Here is a 20,467-nt window from a genome sequence, read left to right as displayed (position 1 = left end):
AACAAACAGGGTTAAGAGCCATGCCTGGTTGTAGAGTGCTGCCAAGAATAAATGAAGACAACAGTGCTAATATATGACATACATAAGTGTTAGTTACTATTTTTCATACCAGAAGATGATGCATCCATTTACAAGGCAGTTTGATTCATGAATATTTAAGAGTGAGAGGAGAAGGAAATCATTCCAAACCAAAGACCTTCTCTTTTCACTTTTACTTTATTAATTATCTTTTGAAATGGTTCTAGCTTTCGTAAGCATTATAATACAGAACATATGCAAAAATGTATGTGAGTGATTCAAGGTTATCAAAGTATAAGTAGGAATATAAAGTTTATTTTCTAGGAATGCAAAACAATGGAATTTGTAGAGAGTAAATGAGAATTAAACTGAAGTCTCAAAAAGTTTGCTGAGATTTCTTTGTGGAACCATGACCATCCAACTTTATTTTTTAAGAAAGTGAAATATATAGGTCTTAGGTAATATAATCTGATGACTTCTGGTAAATGAATATACCCTATAACTACCATCCTAAGATATAGAACCATTACGTTACTTTGGGAAATTTTCATGTCCCCTTCCAGTCAATCCCTACCCCTAGAAGGCAACACTGCTCTGAATTCTAACATTATAGACTAGCTGTGCTGTCCTTGAAATTTATATAGATGAAATCACACAGTATGTTCTCTTTTCTATGTTTTTTATTCTAATTTATGTTGTTCATAAATCAGTAGATTCTTCTAGCTTACAGCTATTATTTCATTGTATAAATACATTATCATTTGCTTATCAATTCTTATGTGAAACATTTAGATCACTTTGAGTTTTGTCTATGATGTGTAAAGCTGCTATGAACATTTTTGCACAAGTCTCTTTTTATACTAAGTTTTTGTTCCTTTTGGGTAAATGTCTAGTAGAATTTCTGAGTCACAGAATAAGTCTAAGTTTATAAAAGCTGAAGACTTTCCCATTTCACATTCTTCTGTATATGGATTTTGGCTGTTCCATGTGGTTATTTACTTTTGGTATTGTTTTTATTTGATGTTTATTGCTTTATTTGATGCTAGCACTTATAGTAGTTATGAGATGATTTTGAATTGTTCTTTTAATTTTCATTTCCTGGTGACAAATGATGCTGAGCACCTTTTCATTTGCCTATTGATCATTTTTATATCTTCTTTTATGGAATATCTGATCAAATAGTTTGTCCTTTGAAAAAGTTGAATTGTTTGTCTTTTTATTATAGATTTGTAGGAGTTAATTGTATATTCTAGACAGAAGTCCTGAATCAGATATATGAATTGCAATTATTTTTTCCCAGGATGTGGCTTACTTGGTTTTCTTGATGTGTCTTTTTATAAGCAAAAGCTTTTGATTTTTTGTAAAATCCAATTTATCCTTTTTTTTTAATATTCACCATGTTTTATTTCTTAAGAAATCCATGCCTATGCCAAGTTCACAGAAATAATCCCCTGTATTTTTCTAGAATCTTTATAGCTTTACCTTTATATTTGAGTCTATAATCAATCTTAATTTTAATGTGTACTGTAAGGTAGAGATTGTGTTCGTTTTTTTTTTTTTTTTTTAATTTCCTGCACTTATTCAATTATTCCAGCACTATTTGCTCAAAAACTTTTCATTTCTCCCATGGAATTACCTTGATACCTTTGTTGAAAATCAGTGAAAGTTATCAAAAGATACAAAATTCCAGCTATTAGATAATTAAGTACTGGGGATGTAATGAACGACATGATAACTATAGTTTAACTCTGCTATATATTTGAAAGCTGCTAAGAGCAGATCCTAAAAATTTTCATAACAAGGACTTTTTTTTTTCCTTTTTCTGAATCTATGTGAGGTAATGGATGTTAACTAAACTCATTGTGGTAGTTATTTAGCAATATATGTATGTCAAGTCATTATTGTGTATACCTTAAATTTACACAGAGCTGCATGTCAGCTACATCTCAGTGAAAGTGAAAGCAAATCAGCTGATTCTTTGGGTATAGGTCTAGTTCTGGGCTCTCATTCAGTTGCATTCATGGCTTTTGTCTGTTATTATGTTTATTACTGGCATAAAATTGTTCATAATATTTTCTTATTATCCTTTTAAAATTGTCTGTAGCTTTTGTACTAAAAATAATTTTTTTATTTTAGTAATTTATGTTGCTTTTTTAAAAAACATTCATCAAGCTTGCTAATGGCAATACTTGCTTAATCCTTCCAAAGAACAGATTTTGGTTTTTGGTTTTTGGGTTTTTTATGGTAATTTGTGTTATATTTAATTGACATCAGTATATTATTTCTTTCCTTCTACTTGATTTTGTTTTAATTTTCTTATCACTTTCTAGTTTCATAGTATTTAAACTTTGACCATTGAGTTTAAGCCTTATATTCTTTCTAACACAAAGCTATGTATTCCTTTAAAAGCTGATTACAATTGTCCAAATATCTTCTGATTTCTCTTTGGATTTTTTTCCTTTGATAATAGGTTATTTAGAAGCATTTCAGGTCTTTTTATAAGTAATATTATTTATCCTTATTGATTTCAATGGTAGTCAAAGAAATCACAGTACAAAATGTAATTATTTCTAGTTTAGTAAGAATTGTCAATGGCTTAGCATATTCCCTAACTTAGGTTACTTGCGTACCCTTGAAAATATTGTGCAATCTCCAGTTGTTGTGTGTAGCATTTTATAAACTATAGTACAATATAGTTGATAGTTTTATTTAGATCTTTTAAAATTTACTGGTTTTTTTTTTCCATTTATTTTTATTAGTTGGAGGCTAATTACTTTACAATACTGTAGTGGTTTTTGCCCTACATTGACATGAATCAGCCATGGATTTACATGTGTTCCCCATCCTGATCCCCCTCCCGCCTCCCTCTCCACCCACTCCCTCTGGGTCTTCCCAGTGCACCTGCCCCGAGCACTTGTCTCATGCATCCAACCTGGGCTGGTGATCTGTTTCACCCTTGATAATATACATGTTTCGATGCTGTTCTCTCGAGACATCCCACCCTCGCCTTCTCCCACAGAGTCCCAAAGTCTATTCTGTACATCTGTGTCTCTTTTTCTGTTTTGCATATAGGGTTGTCGTTACCATCTTTCTAAATTCCATATATATGCATTAGTATACAGTATTGGTCTTTATCTTTCTGGCTTACTTCGCTCTGTATAATGGGCTCCAGTTTCATCCATCTCATTAGAACTGATTCAAATGAATTCTTTTTAATGGCTGAGTAATATTCCATGGTGTATATGTACCACAGCTTCCTTATCCATTCATCTGCTGATGGACATCTAAGTTGCTTCCATGTCCTGGCTCTTATAAACAGTTCTGCCATGAACATTGGGGTGCATGTGTCTCTTTCAGATCTGGTTTCCTCGGTGTGTATGCCCAGAAGTGGGATTGCTGGGTCATATGGCAATTCTATTTCCAGTTTTTTAAGACTGTTTTATCTTACTGTTCTGTCAGCTACTGAGATTGGAGTTAAATCTCAGTTAAATCTTTTACGGTTTTGGTGTCTCTTTGGTGGTTCAATCAGTTCTCACCTCATGTATCTTTATGCTTTATTAGTTAAATTGCATTTAGAACTGTTAGGTTCTCCTAATAAGTTTCTCCCTTTATTATTACAAAACACCTTCTTTACTTCTGGTAATCCTTTTTGTCTTGAAGTCTGTTTTGTCTGATTTTAACATAGGCACTTTCAATTATGGGTTAATCAAATACTTTATAATCATCCCATTTTATTTTCTGTAGAGTTTCCTTAGTTTTATATCTTTGTATTTATTTCTAGAGGATTAGGATGCATTCATAAACGACCACTGTCTATATTTAAGTTAATATTGGTAAATTTATTATTTCTTAATTGTTAATTTTATTTTATATAAGATATAATGAGCTCTCAACAATACTGCTTGCTCTTACTCATTCTTATCACATATTGGGTTGGTCAAAAAGTTTGAGTTTTTCGTAATATGTTACAATTCAATATTTTTACATCTGTATGCAGAATAAAGAGCACAATACAAACATAGTGTTATAGTTTTTGCTTTGAATTACTATCTTTAAATAAACTTAGAGAAATAAAAAAAAATCAATATATTAATCATTTTTGGTGTTCTTCATTTTTTCCTGTGGATATGAGTTTGCATCTGATGTCGTTTGCCTTCCAGCTGAAGAACTTTGTAAGCATTTCTCTAGTGCAGGTCTTCTGGCAGACCACTCTCTTTTATTTCATTTATTGAAAATGCTCTTATTCCACTGTAAAGTTTGCAGGATATTTTTGCTGGATATGGAATTCTAAGTTGACACTTTTGTTTTGTTTGTTTCACCACTTTCTGTTGGTTAGACAGTTCAAGCCCATTTCACCCCTGGTCCTCTCTCTTTGCTGTTTGCCCTGTACTCTCCCTGGGCAAGTCTTTAACTGGTTCCTCACTTCTCAGGCTAATTGCTGACTCTCCAGTTTCATTTTATGCTACTGAGAGATCTCTGTTAGCCATACTATCCAAAACCAGCCTTCTCCTCTGTGACTTTCTCCTTTTCCTGTTTACATCCTCTGTAATATTTCCACAATGTTTGTGTTTGCTTCCTTGTTTTTTGTCTTTCTATGTGAATAGCTCCATATGAAAATTTACTCTATATTCTCTTATATTCTTGGCATTGGGCGAAATATCTGCATCATAATAAAGGCACAGTGATGTTTCCCTAGTGTAAAATGAATGCAACTGAAGTTACAGGGGTATCCGAGGTCTAGCTTTGCCTGAACTGAAAGGACACATTGAGTAGTCACACCGCTAAACTCTCCAGAACTATCTGCTCTACACACTGTGCTAGGGATTATAAATTTATAAGTGAAGCATCTTCAGGAAGCTTTTCCCGGTTCTCTAAGTCGGAAACAATCTCCTCCTCTAGTTCTCCTAACATTCTCCACTTCATTCTGACTGTAGTACTTTTTGTGATTGACCTTGTATTATTGCTGTTTTGTATACATATCTTCCGGAGAAGGAAGTGGCAGCCCACTCCAGTGTTCTTGCCTGGAGAATCCCATGGCCGGGGGAACCCGGTGGGCTGCTGCTCATGGGGTCTCAAGGAGTTGAACATGTCTGAGTGACTAAGCACAGCATACCTATCTTCGCGCTACAACTGGATTGTCAGCCCTTGCAGGCAAGAATGATATTTTCAGAGCACATAGTGGCAGTCCTGCAGAAATAACCTTTCTATCTGCAGAGGTTTGGGTATACACATAAAATGGCATTGCACTGAAAATGAATAAGAAAGTTAGCATTTTTGTTTAATAAGATTCTCCATTTCTCTGAGGAAAAAGGAGCTGTATAATTCCAAGGTAATGAGGATTTCAGCTGAACATTAATAAAGCCCTAAGTTCCCACCAAGGACACTGTGTCATGTGTGGGGGAGGACTCCTCTGCCCCTTCTCTGCCTTTGTTCTTGTTTATATGCACTGCCTTTCTGGTTTATGCTCCCTGTAGTTTGCATCGCAATAAAGTGCCAAATATTTCCTGCCCACGCTTCTGTTTGGCTGCAGGGCTGGAGAACTGTGATGGAAAGCAACAGATCAGAATATTTTTTAGATTTGTTGGTGCTCTTAAAGATGCCAGTTTTAAAACATAAATATTTATGCCTCTTGCCACACTCCACCTCCATTCGTTGTGAGAAGACCGTTGATGAGTCGTCTGAAGACCCGTATAAACACTGGTTATCATTTATTATGATAAGATTGACGGAGAACTCTGGAGGCAGGAATGCCCGAAGCTAGCTTTTATATTTTGATTCCATGCATAAAAGAGGAGATAGACCAGCCCTGGATAAGCAGTCAAAGAACTCACGTGCAGCTTGTGATAACTTATTGCCTCTGGGTTTGGAGACTACTGGTAAACTTTCTGAATCAGGCACACCTGTGGGATGGAAAACCATAGAACCACAGCTCTTCTTTATAGAATAACTTTTTTCTTTAAGACCCAATGTTGTTCTAACAAATTCAGGCTACCAAAAGAAGTATGACTCTATGGGATGGCACTTTTTAAAATGTGCGTGTAGTGTATTGAACGGAGAAGGCAATGGCACCCCACTCCAGTACTCTTGCCTGGAAAATCCCATGGACGGAGGAGCCTGGTAGGCTGCAGTCCATGGGGTCGTGAAGAGTCGGACACAACTGAGTGACTTCACTTTCGCTTTTCACTTTTATGCATTGGAAAAGGAAATGGCAACCCACTCCAGTGTCCTTGCCTGGAGGATCCCAGGGATGGGGTCGCACAGAGTCGGACACGACTGAAGTGACTGAGCAGTAGCGGCAGTGTATTGGAGGTTAGGGTTACAAGTCTGAAACTTCTTGTAGAGTCTCAGGCCTCATCCAAGTTTTATAGGATCAGAACCTTCAGATGCTGTGCCTAGGGATCCATATTTTAACACCATCACCAGAGCATGTTCTAGGATGTCCAGGAGTCTTTGCTTGAGGGAATAGAGAGACAAGAATTATCTCTTTCATCTCTGATCAGTCAGTCTGTGCCTGGAAAGTTTTGAGTCCCTTAGGTTGCTTCTCAAGAAGATACTGTGGTTTCATTGCTTTTTTCATAACTGAATTGACTCTTCATTGAATAATTAGTAAGTCAATTTCCAATTATTCTGTAATTGAAGCTAAAAAAACAACAACAACTTAATTCATACTCTGGCCAGATCAACTTATCATGCCATGTCAAATAGGTTTTTCAGAAACATGCATTGAACTGTAGGAATTTGAAATTCTGCAGGAAGTTCTATGCTTTGTCACATAATGGACACAAGATCAATTCTGATGACACCGTAATATTCCACAAGCAGGGCTCATTGGATATCATCAGAACTAACTTTATTTTTGCCAGCCACTGCCCTTTCATGCCATCTCTGGAGGGTTAATTTTTTCCTACCCTTTGGGTATAAACTGGGGTAAGTTTCATGAATTTTCACTCACTTCTAACTAATAAAGAGTTCTTGACTTTCATTCTTAGATACACAGAAGCTCTATATCATTAGCTGATATGTCCAAGTGCCTTCTGAAAAAAAAAATACACACAGCTTTGAAGCTGAGAATTATATTTATTCGGTGGACCTTATGGAGGACTTTAGCCCGATACAGTCTCTCGGATAGCTCTGAGGGACTGTTCCAAAAAAATAAGGGAGGAGTCAGGATATATAGGAGTTTTTGAGAGAAAAAACAGAACAAAACATGTATCCGAACATCAGAAGATGACTGCTAATAAGAAAAACAAAACATTTCAAGTTAATGATTTTAGTGCTTTTCTATCTCTGGGAAGATGCAAGCGTCTTGGGCTCACTGAAGTCACTTCCTTTGATGTTCACCCTGCAACCTGGGGCCAGTATCCTGTTTTTCTCCACCCTGAATCCCCTCAGGCAGCATAGCCATCGGGAGCAGCTGCAGAGACTGATGGCTCCTTTGTTTACTGAAATGGCAAGTGACATCCTTTGTTCACACAGGACAGAAGAATAATTTTTAAATAACTGCGAACCTAATTGAAAGTGAGTTTTTCCCCTCCCTCAGGTCAGTTCTGCTTGGGCTGCCTGTTTGTCATGCAGAAGGAGGCAGAAGGAGGCTTCTCTCTTCTTCTCTGCCCTTGGCTTATGCTTTTTTTCCCTTTATCTCAGCTCACGTTCCTGCAGGGCTGAGGGATGCAGGGTATCAGGTTAGAAAGGTAAGGGAGATAAAGGCTTACTTGATAGATACACAGACAAAGCTAGCCTAGACGCCATTTGGCTCTTTCCCTTGGGGTGGTTTCATGGCTTTTTCAAGAACTCAGCATTACTTGATACTTAGCCCTAAGCTAAGTATCTCTTCTAGGGTCACTTTAAGGCCCTTGATGTCCAGCTGAACTCTATAGCATCCTTCTGCTGGGGTCAGATTGCCCCAACTATTCATACATGGTACACACGTGGTCTGTGGAACACTTCATGTCTTTTGCTCTAACAAGCTCTGAGAATACATGCCAGGTACAATCCTTCCACCTCTCTTACTTCCCCATCAGAGCAGCTAAGCAGCCACAGTCGCTCGCTCTTTGGATCTCGAGGGTGGTGTCCAGTCCAGGACACTCAAACTCAGGAAGGGGTTTCTCAAGATCCCCAGGTAGTTCCACTGAGTCTTTTTCCCGGGGATGTGAGGTGAAAGAGAAGGAATCCCCCATCTGACATGGGCAAGGGTAAGTCAAACTCATAGTATGAGATAACTCCCTTTAATAAATTCTCTCCTTCTTCTCAATATCTTTTTTCAGACTGGTGATGAGTGACCAGCTTGAGTTAGAAACTGGTTCTTGATCACTTCCTTTGAATGCCCTGAACTGGGACTCTTATCTCTACTTTAGTCATGGTGGTATAGCTAGCATCTATGTCTTAGAACTTCAACTTAGGACTTCGTCCTGGGCATTGGGAAACCATGATTCCCTTATAATACCTCTTTGCAATCATATAATAACGAGTTTATGTTGATTATTTGTTGTGTAGCAGACACTACTTTATACCTTATCTTACTCAGTCTTCCTCACAATCTTATAAGAAAACAGAAGCTCAGAGAAGTCAGGTAATTTTTGTGAAGTCACTCAGGTAAAAGATTGCAAAATTCTTCCAACCCTGTGCGTTACTTTCCTTTTAGGAAAATAAGAATGATATTGCCCCTTAGAAAGAAAATATTATGCATTCATCAGGAAAAATGCTATAACTGTTTAATATTCTGGGTTTGACAATGGGAAGAGAGAATCTTGGAGTAAAATTAACAAGAAGTCTCACTTGCTAAGCATTTTAATATGTATATTCACTTAATTCTTATAAAACCTTGTGATATGGATGGCTTTGTCTTCATTTCGTAGATGAAAAAACTGAAGCCGATAAGAAATTATGCGACTTTCCCTACATTACACAACCAGGAATATTTGGAGCCAAGACTTAAAATCTGAAGTCTCAGCCATGATGCTGTAGCCACTTTTTCTCTCCACTTTCATGGGGACATAGCAGCAGAAGGAACATGAGATGTGGCGGATGTTTGGCTGAAGTTTCTTTCTAACACATTTGACTCTGGATGAGTCAATATTTTATGGGAGTCAAGGTTTTTTTTTTGTTTGTTTTTTTAAACTAACCTTCATGAAAACAAAGAGCATCTTATTTATCTTGGAATCCCTAATATCTGGTCCAAAGTTGATAGTCTATTGTTGGATTAACCAAATGAGTAAACAGATGAGTGAATAACTTTGATTTCAACTCTCTGGTGGAAAGTGATTTTTCATGTGACTTAAGTTAGTTGGGGCTTCCCTGGAGGACCAGTGCTTAAAACTTCACCTTCTGTTGCAGGGGATGTGTGTTTGATCCTGGGTCAGGGAGCTGAGGTCCCATGTGCCTTGGGGTAAAAAAACCAAAACATAAAATAGAAATGATATTGTAACAAATTCAGTAAGACTTAATTTAAAATTATCCACAGTAAAAAAAAAAAAATCTTTAAAAATAAATAGATGAATTAATCCTTCTCCTGGGTATTTGCATTTTATAAGATGATCCTGGGAGAAGAGTTGACATGAATGATATCAAAAGCTGCATTTCTGATTCTGTGATTGGAATAAAGGTGGAAGAGGAATTGAAACAGGATTTTTCTCTGTAGTCTCAAATTTCATTGCAGAAACAGTAGTTTGCCACATCTGTCTGCCTTAAGGAAAAAGTAGAATGCTTCTTTCTTTGGGTTACAAAGTATCCAGAAACATTTTTCACCAAGAAGTAGGTCCTAATCATTTCAGTCATTCAGCAATGAGACAGGCTGCTTCCAAAGTATTCACAGTCAGCTTCTGCTAAGGAACCTGCAGGTTGGGTTCTTGGGTGGAGGGATTGAAATGTTACCGGTGGGTTAGATCGGATGGCCTCTAAGATAGTCTGTCCCTGAACGTTCGGGGATTTCGGGAGTTGTTCCGGTGGTTGATGACAGTGATGCAGCTAACCAGGTCTGTGTGTCTGTCATTCACAGGTCTGAGGCGCAATTACAGATGCACCACCTGCAGTGTCTCTCTAAACTCAATAGAACAGTATCATGCCCACCTGAAAGGATCCAAACACCAGACCAAGTAGGTACTTTCATGTTTTAACTCTTCAGTCCTTTTGTATGTAACCTTTAGTATGATGAATGAAGGCTAACCGCTTTACTTATTGCAAAATAAGTAGATGAAAACTACATCTCTTATCTCCAAGTTTCCCTTGATATTTACGCCACTCAAGCCTACAGAGCCTGCCTGACACTGCTTGAAGAATGACTTCTTCCATTTTTTTTTTGGATACAGTGATGACAATTTTTTTTTTCCATTTCTTTCCTTCTTTTCAAGGACAGTGAGCACATTTGTATGAACTTCCCAGGAATCTTTACGTCTATATTCAATGTTTTAAGATAAACAGTATAATCTCTCTTAATACTTTGGGGATGGACCAGGCCTCCTTGTTGTGAAGTCAAATTCTATGCATGTCTTCTACCACTTTCTGTTTCTAGAAGAGTATGGTTGATTAGTCTGGAAACCTAACAAATCTGGAATTTTAAGTCATTCACATGTACAGCTATTTTCAGTTGAATGGAAGCTCATTCCACACACGCCTCTGAGTCTCATGATTTTAAACCAGAAAAGGCTAATCAGGCGTTGTTTCCCCTGTATATAGCACTGCTCGTCTTTTTATAAAACCAATACTTTTAGGTATTTTTAAAGTAGCTGCTAGAACTGCTAATAAAATCTAATAAAATAGGGAAAAAACAAAAGGCTATCTCAAAAAGATGCAATTTTGCTGAATAAAGTTGTTTTCATTTCTCTCATATTCATGAGCAGAATCATTGAAACAGATCTGACTATATCAGGGCCTCATGAATAATGAATGATTCGTTGGACAAACATTGATGGAACTCCAACATGTGTCAGACCCTGAGTGTGCCTTGGGGAAGAAAAGCTGAGTGGACTTAAGCCTTCCTCTTGGGAACTCTCTGCCAAGCTGGGGAAACAGTCGTGTAAACACATAGACTGTTCACTGTTACCATAAAGTGAGCACCCCGAACTCAGGACCAGGGGCAGGGGAAGATTTCCTGGGACATCAATGCAGAGGCTGAGTTCATAACAGTGAAGTCGGGGTTTTATTTTTTGTTTTCTGCTATCACCCAATGCCCAGCACAGCACCTGATACATCTCTAGTGCTTCATGAACATTCCTGATGGGCTTCCCAGGTAACTCAGTGGTAAAGAATCTGCTTACCATGCAGGAAATAATGGGTTTGATCCCTGGATTGGGAAGAGCCTTTGGAGGAGGAAATGGCAACCCACTCCAGTATTCTTGCCTGGGAAATCCAAAGGACAGAGGAGCCTGGTGGGCTACAGTCCATGGGGTTGCAGAGTCAGCTGCGACTTAGCAACTAAACAAGAACAATACATTGCTGACGGCGTGAATGTGTGATTATAAGATGTAAGTAATGACTTTCCAAGCAGGTATATGAGGAAGGCGCATTCCAGGCCAGGAAATTTCTTTGCAGAGATATTGTAAAGATGTAGATCACAGTGGGTCTGGCTTCAGTGGGGGGTTTAAGCCCAGAGTTTCTGACTGACACTTACTGACTCAGTTTTTCCTCCACGTCGTGCTGTTGGGTGAGTCAAAACTGCTTTCGTGACTTGCTTTACTCTTATTCACCCCCACAGGGCTTTTATCAAGGAAATTCTTCAAAAGCAGTATGTTCTATGATTGGTTACTGACACCTGCATTGATTACTCGGAGCTGCTATCCCGCCTGCCACCCCCAACCAAAAGCATAATCCCTTCAACATCTCTAATGATCACAGTGTATGCCTTCTAGCCAACACTCTAACCAGCACTCACACACCTTACAAGGAGCTGCAACATGAAATAATCATTATTTAGGACGTATTTATTGCTTTCATGGGTAGAAAAATGTAGACAGTAGTGACTTTAGGTGGCAGGTATCATGTAGATAACTAATGCAGCTAGATAGCATCTCAGTTTCAGAAAAGCATCTACTTCTCTCTGTGTTCCTATAAAACTTCCTGTGACAGAAGTTGAGCCAGGCATAGTCATGTCTATTACCTTATTTTGTCCCCTTAACCACCTCAACATACGTGTTGCGCTCAGTCGCTCAGTCGTGTCCGACTCTTTGTGACCCCATGGACTGTAGCCCACCAGGCTCCTCTGTCCATGGGGATTCTCCAGGCAAGAATACTATAGTGGGTTGCCATGCCCTCCTTCAGAGGATCTCCCCAACCCAAGGATTAAACCCAGGTCTCCCGCATTGCAGGCAGATTCCTTACCCCCTGAGCCACCAGGAAAGCCCAAGAATACTGGAGTGGGTAGCCTATCCCTTCTCCAGGGGATCTTCCAGACCCAGGAATCAAACTGGGGTCTCCTGCATTGCAGGTGGATTGTTTACTAGCTAAGCTACCAGGGAAGCCCCAACATACATATTACTGACCGTTACTTGATTTGAAAAAACCAAGGCTCAGAGAAGCTAAGTGAGTCAGCCAACACCCGACAAATGGCAGAACCAGGACCGGACTCAGCAGCGTCTGACTCACACTTCTAATTAATTCATGTCATTCAGTCACCGCAGACAGGCTTGGGACACAGGATGTCAGGGACGGCCGGTAGAAGGCCCCATGGTGAATTTTGAAAAAGGGCATCGTCTCCCTAGTGTAATTTAATAAACATACATGACTTCAGAAGGGTACATTGCCTTCTGTGCTGCCTTTTTTTCAATAAACAAGACAGTTGCTTTTTTTTTTTTAACCACAAAAGTACGAGGTTGCTGTGCTTCTGAAGAGTGAAATGAAGGAAATGTGAAGAAAACAACTGTAGCTCCGCCCCGCTGGTCTGGTTCATCTGCTATTATACTGAATCTGAGTATCCTGTGTGTGTGTTTATATGTGTCTTGGTTTATGAGACAGACTGCTCTGTAACTTTCTTGTAATATCCTTGTTAGGTTTGGTTTCAAGTGTGTGGGGGCCTGCTTAAACAAGTTGAGAGCTTTGCCTTCTATGTCTAATCCCTGAATGAGTTTGTGGTGGACCACTTCTGTTTCTGATCCTAACTGCTAGGAGGAATTCATTGGTGAAGTCATCTAGGCCTAGAGATTTATGCTTTGCTGTTGAGTTGCTAAGCTGTGTCTGACTCTCTGCGACCCCAGGGACTGCAGCACGCCAGGCTTCCTGTCCTTCACCATCTTCTGGAGTTTGCTCAAACTCACGTCCAGTGAGTTAGTGATGCTATATAACCATCTCCTGTTCTGTCACCGCCTTCTCCTTTTGTCTTCAATCTTTTTCAGCATCAGGGCCTTTTCCAATGAGTTGGTGATGGATTTATGCTATGGGAGTATTTTGATTATAAAAGTAGTTTTCTTTTATTACCATACTGTTCATATTTTCTATGTTTCTTATACTGTCTTTCAATGAATGTGTCCATTTATTTGCATTTTAAAATATATTGTTATAAAGGTGTTTATCACCTAATTTTATTTTTGATGTCTGTGGAATATTTTTTCTTTCTGGACATTGTTTATTTTGTTTCTTCCTCTTTTTTTGGCCCAACTTTTTGTTAGAGGTTTATCATTCTTTATTAGGTTTCTTTAAGATGATCAGATGTTGGGGATTTGTTGATTTTCTTCATGTGCAGTTATTCTATGACCTTTAAAACATTATTTCCTTTTTTTCTACTTTTTTAGGTTTAATCTGCATTTCCCCCCTAGCTTCTTAATATAAAAGTGTAGGATCCATACTGAAAAAAAAATCTGAAAAAGAAAAAAGATGTATATATACACATATATAAAACTGAATCACTTTGCTCTACACTTGAAACTAACACAACACTGTGAATTCATTATTGCTGTTATTGTTTAGTCACTAAAGTTGTGTCCAACTCTTTTGCAACCCCATGGACTATATACGTCAACATAAAAATTAGAAAAAAAAAGTGTAAGTTAGCAGTTTTTCAATGTTTTTTCTTTTTATAGTATAAGAATTTAAGGTTTTCAATGTACCTCAACCAATTGTTTTAGCTTCATTCTAAAAGCAACTTTATGTATTACAAAAGTTTTAATATGTAGTATTTGCATTGTTACTTATTTCAATATACTTTCTGTTTTGCTCCTTTTACTCATGTTTGTTTAGAAATTCTCCTTTTACTCATATTTGATTAGAAGTGTTATGTCTAAAATCAAATATTTATAGGATTTTCCTATTTATATTTTTTGTAATTTATTTGTATCTGGATTCTACCAGGGTCAGAAAAAATATTCTAAATGACCTCAGTCTCTTGAAATTTGTATAGACTTACTCTGTTCCTTGGGGCTTCCCGAGTGGTGCTAGTGGTAAAGAACCTGCCTGCCAATGCAGGAGGTTTAAGAGATGCAGTTTCAATCCCTGGGTTGGGAAGATTCTCTGGAGGAGGGCATGGCAACCCACTCCAGTTTTTTTGCCTAGAGAATCCTGGATACAGGAGCCTTGCGGGCGATAGTCCATGGGGTCGCAGAATCAGACAGGACTGAAGCGACTTATCACGCATGCACGCGCTTTGTTCCCCAGGCACACAGTCAATTCTGCTCATGTATTATGTTTACTTGAAAAGAATTTACTGTTGGGTAAATGGTCCTTGCTATCAATTAGGTAGTTGTTTAATCTAGTTCAAATTAGTATATCCTCACTGATTTTTTTTGTCTATTTGTTATATCCATGAGAAGCAGATATAATTAAAAACTTCCAACTATACGTATGGATTAGCCGTTGTGTCCTGTTAATCCTTTGTATTTAGTTTTATATATTTAAAGATATATTATTAGCTACTTACAAATTTAGGGTTTTTCATGCCTTCTTATTATATGGGCCCTTTTTCTAAAATCATCTTTTGCCATCATAAAATGTCCTTCTTTGTTACTAGTCATATTTCCCTTGAGGTATACCAACATCAACTACAGCAGCTCTTCAAGGCTTTCAAAAGCTTTTTCCTTTGAATTGCATCCAGCTCTTATTTTGTCTTCAGGTGGAAGGTTAGTGTGACCAGTTACTCAACCAGAACCAGAAATGGAGGTCAGCCAAGTGGTTTTTTAACTGTTCTACTCTAAGTCAACATAAGTATTAAAGTGTCAGTAATTTTCAAGGTTTTATATTTATATTTTTAGCAATCATTTCTAGGGAAGTGTTGAGATGAGCAAAGATGATTCAGTTGTGTATTGGAAAGCACACTGGATTTTATTTCTAGGGCAGTTTTGCCCTCTGAGTGACCCTGGGCACCGACAAACCTTCTTTCAGTCTCACTTCCCTCGAAGATGAGTGATCAGTGCTGACAAGGATGAGACAAATGTGCTTCCTCTTTCCATGTTTTACTCATGATCCTGGTATTCTTTTTTATGAAACCTGAATTCAGACCTAAAACTCCTCCTGAAACATCCCCCCAGTCAGCCTTGACCTTTTACTAAAACTGGCAATGACCCTTCCCTGCCCCAATTATGTCCAACCAGAACTTCAGAATACGACCTCATTTGTAAATAGCGTCTTTACAGAAGTAAAAGTTGAGCATCTCAAGATGACATCTTTCTGGATTTATGAGAATGACTTACGGTGTCTTTATGAGGGGATGGAAAGGGAGATTTGCACACACGAAGAAGGTGACTACATGAAGATGGATTCAGAGTTTGGACTTTGCTTCCTTCCAAGCCAAGGGCCACCAGGGGCCAGCAGGGTCTGGGAGAGGCCAGGGGGATTCTCCTCCAGAGATGTCGCCCAGCTGACACCTGGTTTCAGACTTCCATCTTCTAGAACTTCCATTCTCTAGAGAGAATACATTTCTGTTATTCGAAGTCACTCAGCTTTGACTACTTTTTGAGGCCAGCCCTAGGAAATTAATATAGTGTGAGACTTTCATGCTTTGTTTTGTAAGTAATCCTCAGTCCTATTTTCCTGGACAACTGCTTACAATGCTGATCCCAATCATGACAATGATGGTGATGGTGATGATGGAGAGGATGGTGTGATGGTGATGCCACCGTGGATAACTGAAGTGGGACTTATATGAGACTGGGACACAGCTACAGACTAAAAAGCTTTGAAAGGATCACATCTCATACACATAGCAGTCCTATAATTGGCCAGAGACTCTCATCTCCATTTTATAGGTTAGAAAATTTAATCTCAGACTTGTCCAAGGCCCCCAGAATAATCGGTCGGCAGAGCCAAGAACAGAAGTCAGGTTTATTGGCAACCTTTCCTATTACTGTTACAATAATACTTAAGAGCAATGTGACAATAATAGCGTTATTTAAGTGTTATAACTGTAATAGTAAAGGTTGCCAGTAAACCTGACTTCTGTTCTTGGCTCAACTAGTTAAATGGCTTTTTCTTTTTTTGGGCAAATGTCATAAACAGCAAAATGACAGTCAAATGTTGCTCCATGGTTAAATAGCAAGAGAAATACACAGTATCTAATGAGATTAAAGGTTTAGAAATGCAAATGATCACCCTGACATATAAAGCAATTGCCCATTAGTAGATTTTTCAGTATTTCCAGGAGATCTAGCCTGTCAATTAGCACAAGTGCTTAAAATGAAATTTAAAGACACATGAGTTCATACTATAGACTAATGAACAGTCCCCGCCCCCATAATGTACTTAAATTTGAGTTTGGGGAACACTTCAAGCTTCAGGACATTATATTACTTAGAATTAAAGGATATAAAAGTTGTCGTTACTTACTTTGATATTTCAGACAATTGAAAATGAGATACAAGTGTCTAAGAGAATACATCTGACTGACCACAACTTAGTTGTAAATGTGCTGCTCCCTTTGAGAAGAAGCCTGAAATGGTGATAGCCGCTGCTTTTTCTGCAATTTTTTCCCAATCAATATGAATCGTCCAGACAAAATCTTCATATTATTCATTTCCCCGTTATGTTCATTTATTTGTGAAGTGATTGAATGGATGTTCAGTCTCATTTTCAGAGCTGGAATATATTTGCTTTAAAAACCTTGGAATTCAGTTCTTGCGTTCCGGATAAGAGTTAGGTGGGAGTACAACCAATAATAATAAATAAGATATTTTTGCAAGAGATGCCAAGCATGGAGAATGTACTGGAATCACAGTAAATTTGTTGCTGCTCGGCCGCACACCAGGCTGCTATGTTTTCCAGTATCTCCCAGTCTGCTCATTCGTGTCCATTGCTGGCTAACCATCTCACTCTCTGCTGCCCGCTTCTCCTTCTGCATTCAGTCTTTCCCAGCTTCAGGGTCTTGTCCAATGAGTTGTCTCTTTGCTTCAGCCAAAGTGGTGAAGCTTCCGCTTCAATATTGGGCTTCCTTGGTGGCTCAGTGGTAAAGAATCCGCCTGCCAACCCAGGAGACACAGATGACTTGGATTCAATCCCTGGGTCGGGAAGAACCCCTGAAAAAAGAAACGGCACCCCACTTCAGTATTCTTGCCTGGGATTATACAACAATAGCGACTATAATAAGTAAAGTGGCTTTAGTATTTCAAGGTGTTGTTCTCTTCAGAAGCAAGCCAGCAAACAAAAACCACATCAAGGCGTGGACTTCTTCGAAGGCTAAAAATTTAGAAATTTTTGTTGAATTTTCAATGTCGTTTCCTGTCAATAATCAATTTCAGTAACCGGAGGGGTTGGGACTTTGGTTCTGAGTGCTGAGATCAACAGGGCATGAGACAGTGTTGACATCAGAGCTGTCCTTTCCCAAAGAGGGTGAAGTTAGTTCTCCTCTGCTGATAATTATTTGTGAGCTGCTTGGAAAGACTCAGAATAAAGGGCACAGTCTAGAATCCAAGGCAACTGCTTTGCTTGTTCCAGTTTATGAGTTTGACGGTGCAGATGAGCCCCGGTAGGAAGTGGAGCTTGTGGAGTGTCACCGCGTCTTTCTAGCCCAAGGGCTAGATTTATATCCTGTGTGTTCCGTCGCTTGTCTTGTCTGACTCTTTGCAACTCTATGGACCGTAGCCTGCCAGGCTCCTCTGTCCATGGGATTCTCCAGGCATGGGTTGTCATTTCCTTCTCCAGGGGATCTTCCCAACTCAGGGATCGAACATGCATTTATGTCTCCTGCATTGGCAGGAGGGTTCTTTACCATTAGCGCCACCTGGGAAGCCCAGTTACATCCTGGGCACTGTGAACAGGGAGCCGGGTGAAGCACAAAGATGGGGCTGAGGTAGGGCTTGTGGATCAAAGGCCATTGTCTATTTAGCCCTGCTTTGTAAAATGTATTTATTAAACTATAGTTGCTTTGCGGTGTTGTGTCACTTTCAGATGTACAGCTTCAGATTCTTTTCCACTATAGGTTGTTACAAGATATCAACTATAGTACTACAGAGTAAATTCTTGTGCTTTATCTGCTTTATATATGGTAGTATGTATCTATTCATCCCAAACTCCTAATTTATCCCTCCCCTCCTTTACCCTTTGTAACCATAAGTTTGTTTTTCCTGTTTGTGAATCTGTTTTGTGAGTAAGTTTATTTGTATCACTCTTTAGATCCCACACACAAGTTATATCGTATGATATTTGTCTTTCTCTGCCTGAGTTTCTTCACTTAGTATAATAACTTCTAGGTCCATCCATGTCGCTGCAGATGGCAAAGTTTCATTTTTTGATGGCCAAGGAATATTCCACATATGTTTAACACATCTTCTTTATCCATTTCTCTGCTGCTGGCCACTTAGCTTGCTTCCATGTCTTGGCTATTGTGAGTAGTGTTATTGTGAACATCGGAGTGCATGTGTATTTTCAAATTAATTTGTGTCTTGTCTGGATATATGCCTGGGAGTGGGATTGCTGGACCATATGATAACTCTATTATTAGTTTTTTAAGGGACCTCCAGTCTTTTCCACAATTAACTCTGTTTTTAATTGAATATTCAAGTTCACTATTGTCAAGAGTCCTCCCTTCTTGGTGGAAAGCCCCAGAGTCCAGTTTCTCAAATGGAAGAGACAGTAGCCTATAGATAAAGGAATTCCAGAGAAGCAGGAAAAAACTATACATGTCCCCCTCTATAGCACTAGTACACAGGCAATTCTAATATCTCTGTTTTTCCTAAATCTCACTTGCATGCTTTTGCTCTGTATGCCATATCTAAGGATACATTACAATTACAGTCTGTGACTAGATTGAGCCTTTTGTGGGCTTGGAAAGAACTAAATACAGAGCTCTTTCACTCTTTCATATTATTTACAGAATGACTGATGACCCCTAGTATTCTCAAGCTGACTCGTTTCCCATCCCCCTCCTTTTGGATGTGATGCGAAAGTTGCTCAGTCGTGTCCGACTCTTTGCAATTCTCCAGGCCAGAATACTAGAGTGGGCTGCCTTTCCCTTCTCCAGGAGATTTTCCCAACCCAGGGATTGAACCCTGGTCTCCCACATAGTAGGCAGATTCTTTACCAGCTGAGCCACAAGGAAAGCCCAAGAATACTGGGGAGGATAGCTTATCCCTTCTCCAGTGGATCTTCCCAACCCAGGAATCGAACCGGGGTCTCTGGCATTGCAGGGGGATTCTTTACCGACTGAGCTAGCAGGGGAAGCCTAGAGGGCCTTTGATTTTGACCTGCTTGACATTTGCATGAGTCATGGCTGTCTCCAGAGTGGTCTGAGCTGATGGTTTCAAGGCTCAGCTTTGACCGTGAGTCCCTTGCCTACCTCTCATATTCGTGTCTTACTGCTTCAGAACACCACTTCGGTCTCCGAGGGACTCCCCTGGTGGTCCAGTAGTTGAGACTTCATCTTCCAGTGCAGGAGGTGCAGGCTTGATTCCTGGTCAGGGAGCTAGGGTCCCACATGCCTCACAGCCAAAAAACCAAAATATGAAACAGAAACAATATTGTAACAAATTCTGTAAAGACTTTAAAAAGAGTTCACATCAGTTAAAAAAAAAAAGAAGAAGAAAGAAAGTCACTTAGTACCAGCTTCCAAGGGTGTAAGGCTGTTACCTGACTTGGTTCTGGAAAGTTCATCTGCATCAAGAGAGAAAAGAACCACTGGAAGGAAGGGATGGAGCCCAGTAGGCCTGGCCTGGGAGGTGGACAGCAAGTCCTAGATCAGTGCTCCTCAAATCATGTCCCCTCACTGAGTTTCAAAGCCCTCACTGAATATAGTGCAGTCAAAATCTCTGTTAACCCAACATTATCTAATTTTATGCTTCAGGGTTGAGCTTTTTAAACTTTTTAGGATTTTCCAGCTGCAGAAGAGTGGCTCTCAAGTCATCCTGCTTTAGTGTTTATTTGTCTCTTGCTGAGTGGCCCAGAAATTGACCAACCCCCTCAGGGTCAAATTCTGCTAAAGGAAAGGTGTGCTAGAGGCCTGTTTATCCCATCCTTAAACAAAGACAAAGGCGCTTTTCAAAGGCTATGACTTGGGGCAAAAGAGGTGAAGTTCATTGTCCAAGGAGAGATTAGAGAGAAAAGC

The 20,467-nt window shown here is 39.1% G+C and overlaps 1 protein-coding gene across 2 annotated transcripts in view; it reads left to right on the top strand.

The window, feature by feature from the left end:
- ZMAT4 (zinc finger matrin-type 4) overlaps positions 1 to 20,467 on the top strand; it is a 362,220-nt gene that overhangs the window by 297,779 nt on the left and 43,974 nt on the right. For both annotated transcript variants that reach the window (XM_070459721.1, XM_020876283.2), the window contains one exon: positions 10,013 to 10,109. In XM_070459721.1, coding sequence (XP_070315822.1) covers positions 10,013 to 10,109 — 97 coding nt within the window. The remainder of the gene's footprint in view (positions 1 to 10,012; positions 10,110 to 20,467) is intronic.

Source organism: Odocoileus virginianus, chromosome 32 (genome assembly GCF_023699985.2).
Source record: "Odocoileus virginianus isolate 20LAN1187 ecotype Illinois chromosome 32, Ovbor_1.2, whole genome shotgun sequence".
NCBI classification, from domain to species: domain Eukaryota; kingdom Metazoa; phylum Chordata; class Mammalia; order Artiodactyla; family Cervidae; genus Odocoileus; species Odocoileus virginianus.
The sequence above is the reverse complement of the archived record's forward strand: the minus strand, read 5'-3'. Positions and strand labels throughout refer to the sequence as shown.